A 25,175-nucleotide genomic window follows, 5' to 3' on the forward strand; every position below is an offset into this window, starting at 1 on the left:
AGTTTGGGGTACATGGGAACTCTTGTACCTTCTGCTCAATTTTGCTGCGAATGTAAAACTGCTCTAAAAATGAAAGTCTATTAAAATGAATGGAAATAAATAAATAAATAGAAAAGACTAAAGGGGGAAAAGTCAAAGCTTTAGTATTGTGTTGGGCAAACTAATAGATCTAGTAACTAATCTCCAGATTTTGTTAATCACTTCTCTAATGCTTCTCTCTTCTTATTCATCTACTCCCTAAATTGCATCTTCTTTATTAGTAGTGTTATCAAAGTCCAGAATATTCAGTCTTGAATAAAACCATGTCCTATCAACAGTCTAGTCTATGTCAAATAGCACCAAGATCAGTGTAGTTCCTTGGACAGTTTTCCCTCGCACATGAAGGGATGACCAGGCCTGCATATTGTTTCAGCAGTCTCCAGGGTTTCTGTGATTTCCTGTGGGCAAATAACAGCATAAATGATATAACTACAGATACGGCCCAAGAATACGCAGAAGTGATTGCACGGGACGACTGGAATCTAGGAAACAAACATTTCTCTAAATGAGAATCTAAAGGAAACATAATACACAATTCTGCCCAGCCTTAAGACAAATGTTATAAAATTATGAGGAGCATATTAGCTCCTAGACCACAGCTCCATTCCAAAAAGGTCTTTACTTTGCATTTGCACAAATAAAGCAAAATTAGAATGGTTTTCCTGGAACTCAGGGATGATCGACCTTAATGTAAATGACGTCTCTCCCTCTAGGAGGCAGATGATTTTTTACATGTTTTAAGTGACAATTGTTTTCAGTTTTCAGTGTCTACTCCTGCTGTTCCCTGTATTAATATAACTCACCTTCCTACATATCAAAACCAATTACTTTTCTCTTTCCTTAATGCCATCCCAAGGCTCTGGGCTATGTATTTGGCACTAGACTACAAAGAGAAGTCAACACAAGTGCTGCCCCTGAGAAGCCCACACTTCTTTTGGGGAGAGAGATACAATCATATATATAATTAACTATAATAAAAATAAGATTGAGAAAAATAGAGGTACAAACTTAAAGACAGAATTAATGGTCATGACACAAACTAAGAACATAAGAGTTATAAATTAATTTTCTGCTAGCCATTAGCATCTACATGCCATCTGCTATGACTGCTTTCGAAAATCCACATATACACTTTGAATTTCCCATCAGGCCTATGTATTTCCTGTTCGAAACTAGATAATTTCATTTTTAAAATCACAATTAGATTTTTTATAGAACTTGATAAGCTGATTATAAAATGTATGTGGATAATGATGTGATACCTTTTAAAAACTGTTTCCTGATTGTTTAAAGTTTCTGTGATAGGTCTTGACTAGAGTATACACGACTGTGCAAAAAAAAAGTCTTTGTATTCTTATTCAAATTGCTTCTGAGAAGCAAAATTCCTTAAATAGATTATGGAAGATAATAGAGGTACTTCTTTTTCTTGTAAAAAATATGTATACGGAATAGTAAACATAGAATAGTCTAAACAAGGGGGGGGGGTGGGAGTGAGGGCAAAACAGGTGAAGGGAATTAAGAGATATAACCCTCCAGTTATAAAATAAATAAGTCACAGGGATATAATATACAGCGTAAGGAATATGATCAATAATATTGTAATAACTTAGTATGGGGATAGACGGTTGCTAGACTTATCGTGGTGATCATCTCACAATGTATGCAAATATCAAATCACTATGTAGTACACCTGAAACTAACATAATATTGTATATCAACTATATTTCCAAATTTAAAAAATTTTTAGATAAAAACTATGATCATATACGAGAAAAAAAGAAACTATGAATATATCCACTCAATAAGTTATAGTCATGTAAAAGAAAAAAAGCATAAACAATTTAAGAAGAGAAATAAAAGGGAGAGTGGGCTTACCCTCTTAGATAGCAATATATATTATAAAGATACAGAAATTAAAATAGTACTCAGGGGCTTCCCTGGTGGCACAGTGCTTAAGAATCCATCTGCCAATGCAGGGGACACGGGTTTGAGCCCTGGTCCAGGAAGATCCCACATACCGCGGAGCAACTAAGCCCGTGTGCCACAACTACTGAGCACGTGCTCTAGAGCCTGTGAGCCACAACTACTGAGCCCATGTGCCACAACTACTGAGCCCATGTGCCACAACTACTGAAGCCTGCACACCTGGAGCCCATGCTCCACAGCAAGAGAAGCCACTGCAATGAGAAGCCCCTGCTCGCCGCAACCAGAGAAAGCCCACGCGCAGCAACGAAGACCCAAGGCAGCCAAAAATAAAATAAATAAATAAATTAATTAATTAATTTTAAAAAATAGTATTCAGGAACAATCAACAAAATGGTATCTGAAGCACACCCATGCATATGTGGAAATCTGATATAAGCTACAGGTAGCATATCAAATGAGGAGGAAATGGATGAATCATTTAATGAACATGATTAGTACCACCGGTAATCCACATGGAAACGAGAATGAATTTGGTTTTCCCTCCTCTCCTCCCCCCACCTAATAAAATGTTCATGTCACAGAGTTGTTACTATATTATGTGGTTGTTAAAAAGAATGAAGTACATTCGTATGTAAAACTATGAAAATATCTTCAGGCTGTAAAGTAAAAAGAGCAACTTACAGAAAAAACATCTCTACAGCACAGTCCTATATATGTGTGCTCGGGTGCAGGGGAGGACAAACCTGAAGCCCCCAGTACACATCTGTATATGAATACACATTTGTAGAAAAAGGGTGTAGACGTATATACAACAAATTGCTACCTCTGTTACCATGAGGAGTCAAGTTAGTGCTGGGTTGGTTGTACATGGGAGCCATTACCCTTTATTCCAGACTTCCATAATTGCTTAATTTAAAAATATATAATACTATGAAACAGTCACTTGGAAAAGCTTGTAAAAATTATAAATTACTAAAGAAGTATGTAATTATTTAGTAAATTAATCTGTTCAGCGAGCTTTTATGAAAAGTCTTTTAGCTGCTAGTATCAGGCTGTCACGTGGTTCGCAAAATGTGGTCTGAGAACTCTGAAAGCTCTCTGATGCCCTTTCAAGGGAGCCATGAGGTCAAAACAATTTTTTAAATACACTGATATGTTACTTGCCTTTTTTGCTCTCATTCTCTCTTGAGTTTACGGTGAATTTTCCAGAGGAAGAGGAGGGTCATGAGGTTAATGAGACAGAAGAGGTTAGGTGTAATGGCAAGATTTTTTCACTATGTAGCTTTATTTTATTTTTTAACTATATGAATATGTACCTCTTAAAATTATACCTTAGAAGGTAATATAGGTGAATACTTGTATAATCTTGAGATGGAAGGCATTTCTGAACATGTCACAAAATCCAAAGCCATAAAGAAAAAAAATGATAAATTTGACCATAAAGTCAACAATTCTGTCTAGAAGGAAAAAAAATCCACAAGATTAAAATACAAATGGCGCATGGGAAAAAAATTTGCAACATATGGTGTGTGATAAACAATGATTCTTTCAAAACAATAGAAAAAATGATGAGCACGCCATAGAAAAAATAGGCCAAGGCCATGATCAGGCAATCACAAATGAAAAAGATATAAATGCTCCCTAAATATATGAAGATATGTTCTGTCTCAGCACTAATCAAAGAAATGAAGATAAAATTAATAATAACTTACCTTTTTTAGACATTCAGATTGCAGAGATTAACTAGAATAATGGCAAAGATGCAGGGAAATTGGTATTCACATATAACATCAGTAGGAATGTAATAGAAATTATTTCTGAAGGGCAGTGTGGTGATACGTTTAAAGATATTAATTGTGCTACCCTTGATCTAAGAATTCCACTTCAAAAATTTAATCTAAGCCCACAGAGATAAATGAAATGCAGCAAAAAATCATAAGTCAGATTACTAATTTCTGCCACATCCAACCTTCCTTTATCCTTTTATCCTTTTACTAATAGAATCTCCACTCGCCTTAGGATACATGACTACTCCACTGAAGAACTCTGAAAGCTCTCTGATGCCCTTTCAAGGGAGCCAAATGTCTGAAGAGGACATTTCCCAGCTGACCTTGAAGTTTCCTGTGGCCCTGTAACAACATAATGGAAGTAAATGGTCGGTTTCTGTGTTACCTGATGAAAATTGCCAGTTCCTCTTTTTTTCCCAAGTGAAAACATGATGCTTGTGGGTCAGGTCTAGCCATGTAGACAAGGACAACATTTTAAGGGATGGCAGAATAACAAGCTAGAAGGAATCAGCTGTCTTGAATGAGCACAGAGCAGTGGTACATGTTATACGAAAGAGAAATAAACTTGCTATTGTTTGAGCCACAGAAATTTTCACAGCATAACTTAGCTAATATGAGTTTAAATGTCTGTCAGTATAGTTTTTTCCCATAAATTTTGTTATCATGGAGTCATAGGCAGTCATTAAAAGTGGCTTTAGAAATCTATAGATGTCTACATGTATTGTTGGGTTTCTTAGTCTGCTTGAGTTGCTATAACAGAATACCATAGACTGGATGGCTTATACAACAAAAATTTATTTCTCACAGTTCAGGAGGCTGGAAAGTCCAAGATCAAGGTTCTGGCCAATTAAGTTTCCAGTGAGAGCTCTCTTCCTTGCTTGCAGATGGCCACCTTGCTAGGTCTTCACATGGCCTCTCCTTGGTGTACATACTCCAGGAAGGAGAGAAGGAGAAAGCAGGGTGGCACGCACTGCACTCTGCTCTCTCTTCTTATAAGCCCGCCAATTATATCAGATTACAATCTTATTTAACCATAATTTACTCCTGAAGACCCTATGCCCAAATACAGTCATATCTGGGTATAAGTCTTCAACGTGTGAATGTGAAGGGAGACACAAATCAGTCCATAGCATTGCATTTTAAAAAATTACTAAAATCATGTATATTGTGATTTCGATTATGTAAAATTACATATGTGTGGGTGTGTACGTATAGAGTATGTTTACCTAGATAGGGTCTGAAAAGATGCTCCCCAGTAGCAATGAAATCTGTAGGTGGCAATGACAGGCATCTTTGGGCTGCATTAAGAACAAATTGTAGAACAGAAAAGCAGGCATAACTAAAAGTAGTGGTTAATTATATCACCACCATAAAAGCAAACAAAAGCTATGTAACAAATTAAGATTTGTTCCAAATAAATAGAGTTAAAGGTTTTTTCAAAATAACCCAAAAGAATGACACTTTTCAGAAGTAGAAATCTGTACAATGCATTATACTATCAAGTGAAATATTTCTTGAAAAGTAGAAATTTCCTGTGCTACTGCTGTGCTTTATGTTGAGTTGTGCCAGGATAAACGTTTTAGAAATTTTTTCTTAAGAATAAACCAGGGCTTCCCTGGTGGCGCAGTGGTTGAGAGTCCGCAGGGGACACGGGTTCGTGCCCCGGTCCGGGAAGATCCCACATGCCACGGAGCGGCTAGGCCCGTGAGCCATGGCCGCTGAGCCTGCGCGTCCGGAGCCTGTGGTCCGCAACGGGAGAGGCCACAACAGTGAGAGGCCCGCGTACCGCAAAAAAAAAAAAGTTTGACAAAAAAAGAATAAACCATGTCATCTTCAGAGTCCTTTCCATCTCCTGCTTTGGTCCAATCACTCATCTTTCACTATCTGCCCCTTCACAGAGGGTCACAGATCTCCTCATTCTCCTTATAGCTCCTAATTACTACACTTTTCCTTTCTTCTCTTCTTATGTTACCTGCAACAGTTGTTGCTTTTTCCCTTTATTCTGTTTGTTTTCCTTCATTTGTTCCTTTATTATCTTCCTTGTTCTCACCCTCTTTTCTTTTTCTTTTTCTTGGTCCTCTTATTGATCTACTCTTGATCTATTGAGTTTTTCATTGCTTTTTCCTTCTTTTCCCCCTCTGCAATCCCTAACCTCATAATAAAACCCAATACAGAAAAACAGACACATAGATCAATAGAACAGAAATAAAACCATGCACTTATGGTCAATTAATCTACGACAAAGGAGGCAGAAATATACCATGGAGAAAAGGCAGTCTCTTCAATAAGTGGTGCTGAGAAAACTGGACACCTACATGTAAAACATGAAATTAGAACATTCTCTAACTCCATATACAAAATAAACTCAAAATGGATTAAAGACCTAAATGTAAGACCAGATACTATAAAACTCCTAGAGGAAAACATAGGCAGAACACTCTTTGACATAAATTTCAGCAATATTTTTTGGATCCATCTCCTAGAGTAATGGAAATAAAAGTAAAAATAAACAGATGGGACCTAACCAAACTTAAAAGCTTTTGCACAGCAAAGGAAGCCATAAACAAAATGAAAAGACAACCTATGGAGTGGGAGAAAATATTTGCAAACGATGCAACTGACAAGGGATTAATTTCCAAAATATGCAAACAGCTCAAACAGCTCATACAGCTCAACATCCAAAAAAAAACCCAATCACAAAATGGGCAGAAGACCTAAATAGATATTTCTCCAAAGAAGACACAGAGATGGCCAACAGGCACATGAAAAGATACCCAACATTGCTAATTATCAGAGAAATACAAATCAAAACCACCATGAGGAATCACCTCACACTGGTCAGAGTGGCCATCATCAAAGAGTCTACAAATAATAAATGCTGGAGAGGGTGTGGAGAAAAGGGAACCCTCTTACACTGTTGGTGGGAATGTAAATTGGTGCAGCCACTATGGAGAACAGTATGGAGGCTCCTTAAAAAACTAAATATTTATTTATTTATTTATTATCCTATGATCCAGCAACCCCACCCCTGGGCATATATGATGTCATTTATATGTGGAATCTAAAAAAAATTATACAGATGAACTTATTTACAAAACAGAAATAGCCTCACAGACATAGAAAACAAACTTATGGTTACCAAAGGGGAAAGGGGGATGGGGGGCAGGGATAAATTAGGTGTTTGGGATTAACAGATACTTACTACTATATATAAAATAGATAACCAACAACAGCCTACTGCATAGCACAGGGAACTATAGTCAATATCTTGTAATAACATAATGGAAAAGAATCTGAAAAAGAATATACATATATATACACATATGTCTGTGTATGTATATATATATATATATATATATATCTGAATTACTTTGCTGTACAGCTGAGACTAACAAAACATTGTAAGTCCACTATATTTCAATTTTAAAAATAAAACTGCCTTCACAGAGCAGGCAGACTATTAAAATGTGGAGCTTCTCTCTTCCCCCAGTTAGTCCCAGAACAGTGTGCTCAGGTATTGTTTCCAGTTCTTTTTTTTTTAAAAAAAATATTTATGTATTTATTTATTTGGCTGCGCCAGGTCTTCGTGGCAGCACACAGGATCGTCACTGCAGCATGCAAACTCTTAGTTGCAGCATGTGGGATCTAGTTCCCTGACCAGGGATCAAACCCGGGCCCCCTGCATTGGGAGCACAGAATCTTAGCTGGACCCCCAGGGAAGTCCCTGTTTCCAGTTCTTAAGCTGATTCACTCCAACTATTCAGAAAGGTAGTAAGTTGACTAGAGCCTCATGAGTGAATATTCAATTTACAGCTTTCTGTGTTACACATGTCCTTCAAACAAGGGGATGAATATACCCCTTCTCCTATTACTCTCTAGCCCGTACCCAACTTCTTTTCTTCTGCAGGTAGCATTCTGAAAACATGATTTACCTGGAAGAAAAAAACCATTGGGGAGGGGAGGTGTTCAGGAAAATGGAAAATCACCTGCAAATATCTGTCCTGGACCTTACTTACTCTTTTGCAGATGGCTCACAAGAGCAAAACATTTGAGGAAAGGGACCATAATCAAGGCAAATAGTTGGAAAGGAGCAGAGGATGAGAGGACTAAAGCAGGACTAAAGCAAGCTCTAGATTTTTGGCCTCCATGAAATATGTGAGATATTAAAGGAATACAGAAGAGAAGAAATGGTTCTTAGCCTCGAGGAATTATAATCTAGTAGGAGAAATAACATGCCTTTTGTGTTGGGTGTCCACAAGACCACCCTCAGTTTCAGTGATTTGCTGGAAGGACTCACAAGATTCAGAAAGTTTCTATACTCCCAGTTACAGTTTATTACAGCAAAAGGATACAGCTTAGAATCAGCAAAGGGGAAAGGTGCATAGGCAAAGTCCAGGAGAAACCAGGAACCAGATTCCAAATGTCCTCTCCCAGTGGCATCCCACAAATAGCCTTAATTCTCCAATCAACTACATAATAACAAGTGCAAAATGTTGCTAACCAGGGAAATTCACTCAAGCCCTGATATCCAGGATTTTAATTGGGGGTAAGTTGTGAAGCCAAGCAGCACCTGTGTGATTGATCTTAACTACTTAGTCTCCAGCCCCTCAGAGGTCAAACTGACACAGCGTGGCCCAGGGCCTCAGGTATGCAAAAACCATTGTTAGCCTTGTTAGTATCAGATCAAACTGATAGAGTGTGGCTCAAAACTTCAAGCTTACAAACATACTCTTATTAGGTAAGATAACAGTTCAGAGATCATCTCCCAGGAGTTATTCAAGGGCCAGTTCTTTCTGTGGAATATGTAGGATGATTGTGTAACCCACCCTCTACTGCATCACCAAGTAGTATGCAGACTATAAACTATTTTAATTAAAAAAATATTTATTTATTTTATTTTGGCCTCGCCTTGTGGCTTGTGGAATCTTAGTTCTCCAACCAGGGATCGAACCCAGCCCTCAGCAGTGAGAGTGCAGAGTCCTAACCACTGGACTGCCAGGGAATTCCCTATAAACATTTTTAAAAAAATAACGGAATTTAACATTTTTCTGATAGCAGGAAACTTAATCTAGTCATATTCTCAGTTACTTTAGGTTTTGTTTCTATTTTGGTTTTGGTCATCATTTCAGATTTTAAGTCAGTCAATACAATATTCATTCTCCCTTCTATCTAGGGCCAATTTGAAGATCCGAGGCCGTAATAGGGCCATGGCATATGTGGGAGAGACACTGGGTCCTTGGGCATCCTTGGTTTACGGTGGCATACATAGAATGTGCCTTGCCTCCATTGGTTCTTGACTGCTGACATCTCTCCGGAAGCCGCTGAGGTAACACAGGACAGTCTTTGGTCCCTGCACACTGCATCCTCCTTGTCCTAACAATGAAGCCTCAAGTCATCCAAGCCTTTGGACTACTACTGAAGGGACAGCAATCTTTACTTTGTTCCTTTAAAGCTATAGGAGATTGAGCGAAGGGGTAATCTCAAACTCATCTTGTCCAGACCAGTGTCACAACCTCTGAGAGTTCTACTCAAAAATAATTTTGTTAAACTTCCTTGGAAGTTCAAGAATTTCCATCCATTGCTACCTTTTAAGGGGTGGGTGTGAGAAATCCTCACCAGCATCTAATGCTCTTGCTCTCCTTGCAGACTCCCTTCTCTTCCAGTACAGGCAACCTGTATCTCCTCTCTCAGAAGTGGTGATAAAAGTAGTGCTGGTGAAGTTTAGAAAATGACAAGCCATCCAATTAGGCTGAAGCCTAGAATGGGTATGGGAAAGCAGTGAGGATCAGGCAGGAAGATCGAATGAGGCTATCAGGCAGGGATGAAATCGTGGAGAGCCTTGGATGCAGTGGGGAGCCATAGAAATTATAGAAAAAGAGAGGGCAATAGAGAGAGCTGTAATTAAGGAAGAATAAGAGTGTGGATCTCTGTGAAATATTTTTGCAATACATTTGGGAGGACAATATATAGATAAGATAATTGTGATTAAAAAAACCTAGGGCTTCCCTGGTGGCGCAGTGGTTGGGGGTCCGCCTGCCGATGCAGGGGACACGGGTTCGTGCCCTGGTCCGGGAAGATCCCACATGCCACGGAGCGGCTGGGCCCGTGAGCCATGGCCGCTGAGCCTGCGCGTCTGGAGCCTGTGCTCCACGACGGGAGAGGCCACATCAGTGAGAGGCCCGTGTACCAAAAAAAAAAAAACCTACAACAATAAATTCATTTTCTGGACTTAAAAAAACCCAGAAGCCGTATATATTTGAACAAAGTAAAACATGATTGTTTTAATTACATGAGACTAGGAAGTCTAAGAATATGGAAAATAGTTTTCTCTAAAACTAATTATCCATGATGATTTGAGAAACTGAACTACTGGGTTGTATTAAATTGCATGGAATTCTCTCCAAACAAGCCTCCCCAATTTACCTCTTATTCTTTTCTTCTCCACTGCCATCATCTGAAGGAATACAAGGCACTTGTCTTTCAGTCTGCTTGAATCCTGTATACCACCTCTACAATGAATTATTAGCATATGAAAAGCATTACTTTTAATACAGAATTTGCTTTCCTACTATATGAAGATTTTCAAGGTACGGCTACAAAAACATAGGGTACAGAGGGAAGGGCATTTCAAAACAAAGGGAAAAGCATGTGTAAAGCAGGGAAGAGTTAAAATTGCTGGAGCATAAAGTAGTGGGAGTTTCAGCTTGAGAGGTGTATGGGGATGAAATTTGGAGGGATAACAGGTGGGATAAGAAAATTGTTGCTCTAAAGCTGTTCCTGGACCATCCACATCACAATCAGGAGATGCTGCTAAAATTGAATATGGGGAGGGGTCCAAGGATCAGCGTCTAAGTAAATTTGCCAGGTGATTCTTACGCAAACTAAGGTTTAAGAAACTACTACTATACAAAATAAATAGCCCTTGAATGTCATTAAGAAGGAAAACTTCACTCTGGAGGCCTATGGAAATTGGATTTAAGGATCTGTTTGGGAAAGAGGCTGCTAGGAGAGGAATAATTTGGGAAAGGTAAGATCTCGAGGGAGAGCTAGGATGCCTGGAGTTTGCCCTTTGCCCTTTTTTTTTTTTTTTTTTTTTTTTTTTGCGGTACGTGGGCCTCTCACTGTTGCGGCCTCTCCCGTTGCGGAGCACAGGCTCCGGACGCGCAGGCCCAGCGGCCATGGCTCAGGGGCCCAGCCGCTCCGCGGCAGGTGGGATCTTCCCGGACCGGGGCACGAACCCGTGTCCCCTACATCGGCAGGCGGACTCTCAACCACTGCGCCACCAGGGAAGCCCCCTTTGGCCATTTTTAGAGTGAAAATATGTGTAACTTCTGATATAAGTGTGGGGTGGGGTTGGGGGGATGAAAAAGAATATTTTAGAATTATTTGGCTATCAGTATTGACATTTGTTTCTATTTCTTGTAATGATGCCATGTTTATGCAATAAAACACTTTCAAACAATCTTTATATATTAACTCCTTGGAAAATAAACCATTTTTATTCACTTAAAAAGCAAATCACTGACTTTAAAAATTAATTTCACCTTTTTCATTGGGGAAACCCTTTAAAAATTCCCGACTTGCAAGAGAACCTCCCCTCTTACTCTTCATGCTCGCAATTCATCATAGAGATGAGTAAATTCAGGTGGCAAAATCCATGCCTCCTCCACAACATCTTTTCTACACATTTTCCCGTTTTTCAAAATTCTTTCCTTTGCTTTTCACTCTCTCCACTTCGTCATCCTTCTACCCTCCCACCATATTTATTCCTCCTACAGGACCCCTGTCTGCAGTAGTAAAATGAGTTTTTCGTAGCAGTTACTTAATTTACAATGTCGGGCCGACACAGTGAAGCCCCGCCCCATAGGAGGAGCTAACACAGGCGGACCGAATTAGGTGGTCGATCGTTAACAAATGAACCCTTAATCTTTTTAGAGGAGCTAAACACACACAAAGGCCCAATCAGAGGCCGCGGTTCCAGGAGCTCGGTGGGCGGGGCTAGGCAAGCTACCTCCCACCTCCCAGCCTCTCGCAACGGCCGTCCGAGCGTCGCGGGCTTCCGCACGCCCCGCCCCCCGACCAGGCGCGGCGGCTATTGGGCGGCGCACTCCTTGCAGTCGCCTCGGTTGCTGGGAGAGGGAGGGAGGGGGCGGGGCCTGAGGTGGGTCCTGGGGCCCGAGAGAAAGGCCGGGAGGCGAGGGCGGGCTGGGCGGATTTGACGAGAGCCGCGGCGGTTGGCGAAGCGGACGGGGCGCAGCCTCTCCGGTGCGAAGAGCAGTCCCCACTGACAGATCCCCTTCTTCCGGCCGCGCCACCCGGGAGGCGGATCCCCGGGGCCTGAGGAGGCTTCCTTGGCCCTGGACTCCCTCCCTCTCCTACGAGTCACCCGGGCGGCCTGGGAGAAGGAGGAGAAGGAAGTCGTCGGGGGCGGCGGCGGGCAGAGAACCCGCTCCTCTTTTCCCGGCGGCGGCGGGGGCAGGACAATGGAGGTGGCTGTAGAGAAGGCGGCGACGGCGGCCGCGGCGGCTTCGGCGGCGGCCGCCGGGGGGCCCTCGGCTCCGCCGAGCGGGGAGAACGAGGCCGAGAGTCGGCAGGGCCCCGACTCGGAGCGCGGAGGCGAGGCGGCCCGGCTCAACCTGTTGGACACTTGCGCCGTGTGCCACCAGAACATCCAGAGCCGGGCGCCCAAGCTGCTTCCCTGCCTGCACTCCTTCTGCCAGCGCTGCCTGCCCGCGCCCCAGCGCTACCTCATGCTGCCCGCCCCCATGCTGGGCTCGGCCGAGACCCCGCCGCCCGTCCCCGCCCCCGGCTCGCCGGTCAGCGGCTCCTCGCCGTTCGCTACCCAAGGTGAGAGGCGGGTGCGGATGCGGTAGGGGGTGGAGAGCCTGGGCAGGCCGGCGCCCTGGAGCGGCGCAGCGACCCGCTGTCATGTCGCCGCCGCCCGGGGTGCGCGGCGGGGGAGGGGCGAGGAGGGTCTGTGCTGCCGGCGGTGACATGGAGGGCCCGCGCGTTGTGCGGCGTACCGCGCGCCCCGCGAGCAACTTCCACGGCGCTGTAGACTTGGCCGCGCTGCTGCTGCTGCTCCCCAGCATTCTCCCCCCGGGTGCATGGCCCATGCGACCCGCACTTTTGAAAACCTCTGTTGAAGTCTGCTGTAGTATCTCGGGTCCTTTGACGACTGCATCTAGTTAACCGCTGCCCTCTGCCTCCCCAAAGCTTTGTCCAGGTCCATGTGATCCTAATCATCTCGTATGTACCCATGTTATTTGAGCTGGAGAGGGGGAGGGAGGGATAAAGATGAAGTGATGGTGACTTTCTTTGATGATTGATTACAGATCGGATGCCGTCTATTTTTTGTCTTGCATGTTTTGGGTTATTTACCTTAATGAGCCCCCAGTTCTCTCCTCTCCGATGGGGACAAAGGAACTAAGAGACGGTGTTTTGTTGTCCTTCCCTTTCGGAGATTTTATTTTGAGACAGTAAATGGTAAAGAGAAACAGAACAAAGTGATTTGGGGTGCCGCATTTTCTTGTATTTTGTGGACAGCAGCTGGAAATGTTGAAGTTACTGTTCTCTTTGTGGTGTTTGTTACTGTATAATGAGACTTTTGACAGGTAGTTCCCATTGTGGTGTTTGTTACTGTATAATGAGACTTTTGACAGGTAGTTCCCATTGCTAACGTTAACAGGTTTGAAACACTTAAAGTAAGCACAGTAAATTGTTTCTAGTAGAATAATTGAGGTTTTAAATGTTTATATTGCAAATATTTGAGCACCTCCGTTTAAAAAATACAAAGTGGAAACAATTCGTTTTTAATATATACTGCCTTTTTTTTAAAGGGACTAGTTGATTTAATTAGAGAGAAAATGCAGATTAAACAGTTGAGCTAGGTCAAAGAACATATGAAATTGATGCTTTTAAATAGGTTGTAGTGTTAGATTCTTGATTTAATTATATGTTAGGAACAGTGTCTAGTTGAGAGAGACAGTTTTCCGTGGGTTTCTCTGTCTTTGCAGGTCTTACCAGGGGAGGTACTGACTGCCCTTTGTTTCTGTTTTTAAAGGATGTTTGTATAAGGAAGAGCCTTGGAAGGTAGAGATAGTGTCTTCCACCAGAGCAAAGAATAGCCATGCATGTGGTGCAGTATAATAAAGATAGATGTCACCTTCTGGAGTGAAAGGCAGGCATGCTTATTGCCCATCATAAAAGATGAGGGTTCCCTAGGCTTAGGTTTCCTCTTCTGCAACACAACCCATTGCCTGTGCAAGCATCAGCTGCCCCTCTTCACCTTGCCAGGTGGGAACCGGGCCTCTGGAAACCAGTGCAAAAATGTTGACACTTTGGCTTATATTATTACTGGAAGTAACAAACTGCCCTTTGTATCTGACCCACAAGTCTCCTGTCTTCAACCAGCATCCGTGGAAGCTACTTTGTTAGCTTACAAGTAGGGTAAAATCTCGGATCCTTCACGCTGATTTGCTCTGCCATGGCCCACCTGTTGGAAAGTTAGTACAGGTGAAACTTAAATTTTAGTTCTTAATTTTTAGACACGTTTAAGGGTTTCTTTTATTTATATTTTAAATGATCAAATGGGCCAGTAGCTAATTTGGAACTAAATTTTGCATAATTCTAGAATTAAGATGTATTTGTGCCAGGCCATGACATTTAGATCTGAATGAATGAGAACGTGGGTAATAAAAGCTCTGATCCTCAACTCTGAGGCAAGTTTGCAATTATATAGAGTTCTCAAAATGTTCCAGTCTCCAAATATTTTTTACCTTTGTGTTTGTATTGTAAGCAAGAGTTCAGGAAAGCATTTAAATTGGAAGATAATGTTTTTGTTTTTATACTAAGAAAGAAGAAGTCTTTGTTAAATGATACTTTCACATACACCTCTAAAAAATAGGGCTATCTTCAATAAATTAAAAATACTATCCTGAGTCTTAATAACTTGAATATTTTCTCCCTTCCTCTCTCCTTGCAAACTTATTTTAATACTAGCTGTAACAAAAGTTTAGGCAATATATTTCAGAACTACACTTGACCCTTGAACAACACAGTTTGAACTGCAAGGGTGCACTTATATACAGATTTTTTTCAATAGCAAATACTAGAGTAGTACAAGATTTGCGGTGGGTTGAATCCAAGGATGCGGAACTGGTGATAGGGAGGGCCGACTGTAAGTTATATTCGAAATTTCAGCTGCGGAAGGGTCAGCACTCCTAACCCCAAACTTGTTCAAGGATCAACTGTAAATAAATAGGGTTCATTTGATTATCTCTGTTCTTCATTCTCCTAATGAACTTGTGGGTGCAGGCATCATAGGTCAAACTACAGTACCTTCAGGAGCTAAGCAGGTAATTGAGATGGAGAACTGTGAGCCTGGGGTAAAATAATAGGGAATGGTGGGGAGTGAAAGGAAAGGGGAGCAAACTGTGCTTAGCTGCAGCAGATTGTCCTGTGATAGCGCAGGGCCAGGGTTGGAGGATATTTTATTTATTTATTTTTTAACGAGAAGTCTGGAGTCTGGATTTTATGTCATGTTTTTCTAGTATTAGATATTGGCAAGTAATTAAAAACGCACACGCACACATGCACACACACACACACACACACAATATAGACCCGTTCTGTAAGCCAAACAAAACAAGTTTTGTTGAAGCCACATGTGTTGCAATTATACTCTTTTAGATTTAGATAGGGGTTTTCAAATTTTAGCTCTACTAGAATCACCTGGTATGCTTGTTGAGAATCTAGATTTCTAGGCCTCTCACCCCAGAGAGCCCAGTATGTCATAGTTTTAGAGTTCTAGAGTATAATCATAAACCCTAGTTTTTTGGGGGGTTTTTTGAGTTTTTTTTAGCTCAAGCTGTATTATATTCCAAAGTACAGTTGATCAAAGAGGATTCTTTAGAAAATTAAAAATTCAAGGTGTAGTGTTCTCCACAGTATCAGACCTAGTTTCCCTTTCTGTTAAGTACTGTTTGCTGCTCCCTTTGTTATATCCTAAATGAACTTTATAGAAAGCAAGTCTTTTCTAACACGTATTTTTTACAAAAATCAACATAATGGTTTGACTATTTTAAAGAAGAAACAAAGCTAATTTATAGCAACAAACATATAATTTGTAAATGCTTCGACACAATTACACTAGCCACCAAGCCTCCATTGAGGACATTGGTTCAAACTTTTGTAAGGCTACCAGTTGGAAGGAATGAGGGTGAGTGACCACAAGCTAAAGTTGGTTTACTACCTCAGTCCCGACTTTCATTTTCTTAGTATGCGGTAATGTCCAGGAAAGAGGGAAGAGCTTAGAAAACATTTTCTTTAGGTACATATTGGTACATGAAGTCAGGAGACAAACTGATCTTGGAGAAATGTTACAACATTGTGCAGTATTTTGTAGTGTGGATGTACTGTTCAGCCAAAGAGTAGCAAGCTCTAAGAGCTATTTTTAAAGAATACTGAGAGCACAGTTTTGAAAGGGGTCAAGGGAGAGTAAAATATGAGTCCATCAGTCCTCTTTATTAACTGGCAGTCTGTAAGATACAACTATCAATTCTGGGAGCTGATTTCTTTTGGTTCTTGGAGAAAGGTATTAATCACGTTTCGAGTACAATATATAATGACAAAGGATTTAAGATTTAAGATCTGTATACAATATTCACCTGTTGATGGAAGTTACTATTGATTTCAGTTTGGGGTTGTTATGAATAAAACAGTTATAAATATTTGTAGACAAGTCGTTATGTCAATATGTTTTCATTTCCTTGGGTAAATACTTAGAATTGGAATTCCTTGTTTGTGTCATAAGTGTATGTTTACCCTGGTGTACCATTTTGCATTCCCTCCAGCAGTGTATGAGAGTTCGCGTTAATGTCCTCACTAATTTGGGTGGTGTTAGTCTTTAATTTTAGCCGTTCTAACATGTTTGAAGAGGTATCTCATGATTTTAATTTTCATTTCCCCGATGAATAATAATGGGCATCTTTTCCTGTGCTTATTGGCTATTCTTACTTATTTTTCAGTTTAAGGCTTTTGTAGATTTTTAAAACTAGGTGATTTGGCCTGTTACTGAAAAGTAAAAATTCTTTATATATGTCCAGTTTCCTGGCGCTTGTCTACATACATATATTGCAGGTATTTTCTTCCACTCCTTTTGCTTGCTTGTTCATCTTCTTTTTTTCTTTTTTGTTTTTTTGCTGCACCATGCGGCATGTGGGATCTTAGTTCCCCGACCAGGGATCATACCTGCGCCCCCTGCATTGGAAGCGTGGAGTCTTTAACCACTGGGCCATCAGGGAAGTCCCTCATTTTCTTTTTCTTTTTTTTTTAACTTTCTATTTTATTTCGGAGTATAGTCAGTTAACAGTGTGATAGTTTCAGGTGCACAGCAAAGGGACTCAGCCATACATATGCACGTATCCATTCTCCCCCAAACTCCCCTCCCATCCAGGCTGCCACATAACATTGATAAGAGTTCCCTGTGCTGTACAGTAGGTCCTTGTTGGTTATCCATTTTAAATATAGCAGTGTGTACATGTCCATCCTAAACTCCCTGACTATACCTTCTTATTGATGGTGTCTTTTGAAAAGCTGAAGTTTTAAATTTTATCTAGTTTATAATTTCTTTTTCTTTTATGGTTAGTGATTTTCGTGTTCTAACAATTCTGTGCCTACTCCAAGTTTTCTTAGATTTTTCTCCTGTCTTTTCTTTCAGTACTTTTATAGTTTTAGCTTTTATATTTAGATCTGTAATATATTTTGGGTAATTTTTGTGCTAGTTAAGGGTTGAGGTTTATGTTTTTAACCGTATGTTAAAGCACCATTTTTTGAAAAGAGTACTTTCCCCATTATATTACTTTCGGCATTTTTGTAAAAAGTCAGTTGAACATATATGTATGGTTCTGTTTCTCTACTCTCTATTCTATTCTGTTGATCTATTCGTTCAGTACTAATAATGTTTTTTTTATTTTTAATTTAGCTTTTTAAGCAGATTTTGAAATTGGACAATTTTGTTCTTTTTCAAAATTGTTTTGGCCCTTTAAAGTCATTGCATTTCTTTACAAGTTTTTAGAATCGAATTATCAATTTCTACACAAAAGTCTGCTATGATTTTGATTGGAATTGCATTGAATCTAGATATCAATTTGGGGAGAATGATCTTAATGATATTGACTGTTCCTATCCATGAACATGTTTTATTTCCCATTTATTTAGATCTTTAATTTCAGTACTCTTATAGTGGTCTTGGGCAATTTTTGTGAAGTTTATTCTAAAATATTTTATGATAATGTTCTTTAACAATATTCAAATTGGTGTTTTAAAATTTTTCATTTCCAATTACTTGTTGCTAATATATTGAAATACAATTGGCTTTTGTATATTGATTGTATGCTACTCTCTTGCTAAATTCAATTATTAAATCTAGTGGTTTTTTGTAGATTCCTTAGGAATTTCTACATAGACTATCATGTTACTTGTAGGTAGTTGTTTCTTTTCATCCTTTATAATTTATGACATTTTCTTCCCTTATTGCACTAGCTAGGACTCCTGGTAGCATATTGAATAGAAGTTTAATTTCAATATTAAATGAGAGATGACATCCTTTTTCTTATTCCTGATCTTAGGGGTAAAACATTCAGTCATTCACCACTAATATGTTAGCTTGTTTGTTTTTTATAAATGCCCATTATCAAAATTAAGAGGTTCCCTTCTATTCCAAGTGTACTGAAGGTTTTTTTTTTATCATGAATGAATGATAAATTTTGGTCAAATGCATTTTCTGTATCTATTAAAATGATCATATGGTTTTTCTCTTTTTTTTTCTGTTGCTGTGGTGAATTACATTGATTTTCAGATGTTAAACCAGTCTTGAATTCTTGGTGTATACCCCACTTGGTCATGATGTATTATCCTTTCTGTGTACTTCTGGATTTGAATTGCTAACACTTTAAGGGGTTTGGGGGTGTTTTTTTTTTTCTTCATGGGGAACATTGGTGATATGGTTTTCTTGCGGTTTTTTTTGTTTGTTTGTTTTTGTTTTGTTTTGTGGTACGCAGGCCTCTCACTGTTGTGGCCTCTCCCGTTGCGGAGCACAGGCTCCAGATGCGCAGGCTCAGCGGCCATGGCTCACGGGCCTAGCCGCTCCGCGGCATGTGGGATCTTCCTGGACCGGGGCACGAACCCGTATCCCCTGTATCGGCAGGCGGACTCTCAACCACTGCGCCACCAGGGAAAACCTTTCCTTGTGTTTTTATCTGATTTTGGTATCAAGGTAATACCTCAAAATGTGGTGTGAGGTGTTCCCTCCATCTCTATTTTCTGAAAGAGTTTTTGTAAAATTGCTATGAATGCTTCCTTAAATACTTGACAGAATTCACCAGTGAATCCACCTGGACTTGGAGTTTTCTTTACGGGGAACGTTTTGATTAGGAATTCAGTGTCTTTAATAGAGATAGGGCTCTCAGATTTTTTGTTTCTTCTCAAATCCATTTTGGTAAATTGTTTGAAGAAAATTATATGATTCAGCTAGTTTGTACATTTACTGGCATGAGTTTGTTCACAGTATTCCCTTATCCTTTTAGTGTTTTCAGGAGTTGAATGATATCCCCTCTTTTGTTTCTATATGTAATTCATATTTATTCTTTTTCTTGGTTACTATTACTAAGGGCTTATCAACTAACTTTTGGCTTTGTTAATTTTATTTATTGTCTCTGCTGTAAAGGTACAGTTTTTTCTCTAAGCATGTGTTAGCCACCTCAAACAAATTTTGTGTTGTGTTTTTATTAACATTCCATTAAAAATTTTTTTAATTTCTCTTGTGATTTCTTCTATGACCAATGGGTTGCTTAGAAGTGTGTTAATTTATAGGCATATGGGGGATTTTCTAGATAGCTTATTTCATTGTAGTAAAAAAATGCTCTGTAGGGTTTAAATCTTTTGAAGTTTATTGAGACATTTTATATTCTAGCATATCATCTATTTTGGTGAATGTGCACTTAAAGAATTTAAATTCTACAGTTGTTGAGAGTAGTGTTCTGTAAATGTCAATTATGTCAAGTTGGTTGATAGTGTTGTTAAAAAAATTATATTTTTATTGTTTTTGTTGCTAGGTTTGGTTTTTTGTTTTAAAGCTACATATTTTAATTTTATTTATTTATTTTAGGCAGCATTGGGTCTTTGTTGCTGCGCGCAGCCTTTCTCTAGTTGCAGCGAGCAGGGGCCACTCTTCATTGTGGTGCGTGGCTTCTCATTGCAGTGGCTTGTTGCAGAGCACGGGCTCTAGGTGCATGGGTTTCAGTAGCTGCGGCACACAGGCTCAGTAGTTGTGGTTCACGGGCTCTAGAGCGCAGGCTCAGTAGTTGTGGCGCATGGGCTTAGTTGCTCTGCGGCATGTGGGATCTTCCCGGACCAGCACTTGAACCCATGTCCCCTGCATTGGCAGGCAGATTCTTAACCACTGCACCACCAGGGAAGTCCCTTTGTTGTTGTTTTTGTTTTTATCTGCTTGTTCTATCAGTTATAGAAAGAAGAATGTTTAAATCTTCAATCATGATTGCTGATTTCTCTCTTTATTCCTTTAATCCAGTTAGTTTCTGCTATAAGTATTTTGAAGCTTTGTCTTACTGATGAATTGTCTGCCCTTTTTAACACTACGAAATGTTCTTCTCTATCATTCATACTACTGTTTCATGACCTATGCATTGTCTTATATTAATGTAGCTACCAGTTTTCTTACCTTTGTGTTTAAATTGTTTATTTTTCCATCCTTTTATTTTTAACCTTTATATTTAAAGTGTATCTCTTATAGATGGTGTATGGTTGTGTCTTGCTTTTTTATCCAAGTTGTAAAATTTTGCTTTTAATTGTTTAATTCATTTATATTTTAAGTAGTTTATTAGTATGGTCCAATTTAAGATTACCATCTTTTTATTTATTTTCTTTTTGTTCCTGCTGGGCCTCTAGTATCTTTGCTCCTCTCTCAATCCCTTAGCAGCTGCTCTCTGGTAGACTTCTGGCAAGTCTCACTCTGCACATGAGTGGTAGCCTTCAGCCAAGAATTTGGAGAAACCCTACATAGACTACTGGCACCCTTCCTCTGTGCAGTTCCCTTCTCTCCAGTGCTTATCTGTTTCACAGCCCCAAATTTCCCCTGGCTCCTAAGCTGTGTTCTGCTGAGCCTCTAGTTCCCTGTACCATGGTCAAGATATAGTTCCCAGGCAGACAATCAAGATATTATAGGGGCTCACTTCCTGAGTTTATTCTTCCCAGTTACATATAGTTATTCATGTCAGGCAAGCTTGTCTTGGTACTAGTTACTCTGTCCTGGTGAAAAGTTGATGTCCGAAGACCATTTTTTAATCACATTGCACTTTTTTCATATACTCAAATGTGGGTAATCAGCAAACTTTGGTTCTTAGAGCCTTAGATTTGTCCCTTTAATTTTTCTTAGAGACCGCACCAATTTAAACTATCACCTAGATGCACACATCTCTTGTGTCTTCCTGTTACCTTGACCCCTTTCTCAAATTTTATGTGCATTTTCAAGTATGCACTAGACCAGTAGTCTCTAAAATAGGATGTGTGCTGCATTATGAAATAAAATTCTAGTGAGGTGAGGGAAAACGTTAGAACTTATTTGCATAAATTAAGCTGGAAAGTACTTGATGTGTAGATTGTTGTGGTCACATGAATAAGCATGTTAACTGGCTACATTGCACATATGGTACACAAAGTATCCTGAGGGAGGAGTCAGGGCTGCTGCAAGTCCAAAAGTTACCTTTGTGTGAGTTAGAAATAAGTGTGGCGTATGTAGCCCCAGGGAATACATGGTTTAGCAAATGGAACGAGAATAATCCTCATTTGCCCTCTAAAATTAGGCAGTCCCTTGTGCTGTATCTGAATGGGTCTCCCCTCACCTACCCACCAAGTTTTATTGTGCTTAGAGCCCTGGAAGATTGGGACCTAGAACTAGGAATAAATCTTCTCATAAAAGAAAAAAACAAAAACAAAACTATACACAGCTGCCCTGGAGGTGATGGGATTTCTCTACTGCAGACCCCGTTGTGTTTTTTTTTCTCCCACAAATGGTAACACAATTTGGATAAGTAAGTTTATGGATTTTCACATCTGTTTTTAACTAAAATGACTGTCAAAAGACTGAAGATCATGGTAGGCCATTACCAGGACCCTAGTGAAGTTAGGGTCTAATCTCCATTCCTAGAGAAGTTCCATATGGATGCCACTCAAAAAAGCCCCTCGGTTTCAACAGTCTGGAAAGTCCCTAAATTATAAGATGTAGGGCACATGTGCAATAGCCATAAAAAATGATCCCCCCCACATATCTATGGTCAATTAATATTCCACAAAAGAGCCAAGAATATACAGTGGAGAAAAAGTCTCTTCAATAATTGGTGCTGGGAAAACTGTACAGCTACATGTAAAAAAATGAAATTAGAACATTCTCTAATGTCATATACAAAAATAAACCCAAAATGGATTAAAGACCTAAACATAAGACTGGATACTATAAAACTCCTAGAGGAAAACATAGGCAGAACACTCTGACATAAATCGTAGCAGTATTTTTTGGATCTGTCTGCTAGAGTAATGGAAAAAAAGCAAAAATAAACAAATGGGATCTAATTAAACTTAAAAGCTTTTGCACAGCAAACGAAACCATAAACAAAATGAAAAGACGACCTACAGAATGGGAGAAAATATTTGCAAATGATGTGACCAACAAGGGATTAATTTCCAGAATACACAAACAGCTCATACAGCTCAATATCAAAAAAACAAACAACCTGATCAAAAAATAGGCAGAAGATCTAAATAGACATTTCTCCAAAGAAGACATACAGATGGCCAACAGGCACACGAAAAGATGCTCAACATAACTAATTGTCAGAGAAATGCAAATCAAAACCACCATGAGGAATCACCTCACACTGGTCAGAATGGCCATCATCAAAGAGTCTACAAATAATAAATGCTGGAGAGGGTGTGGAGAAAAGGGAACCCTCTTACACTGTTGGTGGGAATGTAAATTGGTACAGCCACTATAGAGAACAGTATGGAGGTTCCTTAGAAAACTAAAAATAGAGTTTTACCATATGATCCAGCAGTCCCACTCCTGGGCATATATCTGGAAAAGACGAAAACTCTTAATTTGAAAAGATACATGCACCCCAATGTTCATAGCAGCACTATTTACAATAGCCAAGACATGGAAGCAACCTAAGTGTCCATTGACAGATGACTGGATGAAGAAGATGTGGTACGTATATACAATGGAATATTACTCGACCATAAAAAAGAATGAAATAATGCCATTTGCAGCAACATGGATGGACCTAGAGATTATCATACTAAGTAAGTCAGAGAAAGACAAATACCATATATCACTGATATGTGGAATCTAAAAAATGATACAAATGAACTTATTTACAAAACAGAAATAGACTCACAGACATAGAAAACAAACTTATGGTTACCAAAGGGGGAAAAGGTGGGGGGATAAATTAAGAGTTTGGGATTAACACATACACACTACTATATGTAAACTAGATAAACAACAGTGTCCTACTGTATAGCACAAGGAACTATACTCAGTATTGTGTAATAACCTATAATGGAAAAGAATCTGAAAAAGAACATATATATATATTTTATATATATATATAAAACACTGAATCACTTCGGTGTATACCTGAAACTAACACAACATTGTAAATCAACTATACTTCATTCAATTAAAAAAATTATAAATTCTTTAAAAAAAAAAGTGATCCCAATTCTAATTAAAAGCATAGAGATAGTTCCATTTAAGTCTGTAATCAAGGTTGGGTACTGTTGCCTTGGTTCTTACCCAGTTTAGGAAAATACAGAAAACTGAGCCCAGAGAAATCAGGGCTGCTCATATTTAATGACTTTTTCAGTGTTTTGTAGGGGGATAGATACTTGCATTCTTGATACCTGAATATGCAGTCAATGGTGGGTTAGCAGGCAAGGAGATCCATGTTCTATAGAAAGCTTGTAACCGTTGCTGCCTCATTTTGTGTTTAATTTTATCAGGTGTATGGAGTTGATGGAGTTGTGATTTTTCCCACCAGGCTTAAATTACTTGAATCTTTGAAGTCTCGTAATTCAGCTGTGATAAAGATAATGCTAATTTTGCAAGCATAGCAGCATAAAATGGCAGAACTGATCCTTCATAGGCTCTTCATCAGTCTTATTGTGAAGTTGACAGCAATGATTAACTAGGTCTAACAAGAATTGGGCCTAAAAGTTTCAAAATTAATAAGAAGACTCTTTGAAATTGATTGACATCCTCTATGTTAATAAACTGTGCCATAAGTGTATATCACATCTTGGACCATTAGCCAGTAACGGTATGAAGCTTTCATGATTAGCAATACATTTAAAAGCATTTATTTCATTCTTTAAAAATATATTTATGTGATTTACTATGTACAAGATACACTAGTACTTTAGCATATGTACATAATAAATATATATGTAGGGTGCATGTTCAAATATTTGTGTTTAAAACAACACGTGAACATATAAATATCAGCTGAATTGCCTCAGTGTTTTTGCATGTTTATCTAGTCTTTAAAAACATTTTTCAAATTCTCTTCTTTGAAGTTGCAAAACAACCCTATTCCTCAAAGAACCACCAGAAGATCTTTGATTATGGATAAATAGTTTCCCTGGGATCTCTTGACTACATGTATCAGCATTAAGCATAACCAGGAAGAGAGCCTAAAGCACATGAGATTCTTAGTGTCTGTCTGTCTCTGTACTGGTATATGTTGATTTACGTTTCTTCCTGTCCTCATCAATCTTCTAGACTTGCTGTTCAAGTTCTCCCACTTCTCTGACCCTTCCTTTTTGGTCTCCTTGTTGTCTTCCCTCTGTTTCCTTCCCTTGTACTCTTGGAAAGTAGAATGTAGAGATCACCTAGGACAAACCTTTAGGAATTTTTTTTTTTTTTTGGCTGCATTGGGTCTTTGTTGCTGCGTGCAGGCTTTCTCTAGTTGCGGCGAGCGGGGGCTACTCTTCGTTGCCGTGCATGGGCTTCTCATTGCAGTGGCTTCTCTTGTTGAGCACGGGCTCTAGGCACGCGGGCCACAACTATTTTGGTAGAGAGATAGAAGGGAAAACCATATTGGGGTGGGTGGGAGGTAAAGAGATATAGATGGAAAAGTTTACCAACTCTGTTAAAAAAACAAAAAAGTTTACTTCTGAAGGGAGGGAGGAAAGGGATAAGGCAGTACCTGGGGAGAAAAAAATAGGAGTTGAGGAATATTTCTTGTTTATTTTTTTGTGAATAGGAAAGGCTTAAGCATGTTTATTTATTTTATATATATATATATATATATATATATATATATTTTTTTTTTTTTGGTACGCGGG

The 25,175-nt window shown here is 39.4% G+C and overlaps 1 protein-coding gene across 3 annotated transcripts in view; it reads left to right on the top strand.

Annotated features, from left to right (window-relative positions):
- The first annotated feature begins 11,910 nt into the window (after window positions 1-11,910).
- TRIM24 (tripartite motif containing 24) overlaps window positions 11,911-25,175 on the top strand; it is a 90,714-nt gene continuing 77,449 nt past the window's right edge. Inside the window, exon 1 of one of the 3 annotated variants that reach the window (XM_029233267.1) lies at window positions 11,911-12,599. In XM_029233267.1, coding sequence (XP_029089100.1) covers window positions 12,236-12,599 — 364 coding nt within the window. In that variant the 5' untranslated portion in view covers window positions 11,911-12,235. The remainder of the gene's footprint in view (window positions 12,600-25,175) is intronic. The other 2 variants (XM_029233266.1, XM_029233268.1) reach the window with 2 other exon arrangements.

The sequence above is a fragment of the Monodon monoceros genome, unplaced genomic scaffold (genome assembly GCF_005190385.1).
Source record: "Monodon monoceros isolate NGI ecotype Baffin Bay Population unplaced genomic scaffold, NGI_Narwhal_1 Super_Scaffold_2, whole genome shotgun sequence".
Taxonomy (NCBI): domain Eukaryota; kingdom Metazoa; phylum Chordata; class Mammalia; order Artiodactyla; family Monodontidae; genus Monodon; species Monodon monoceros.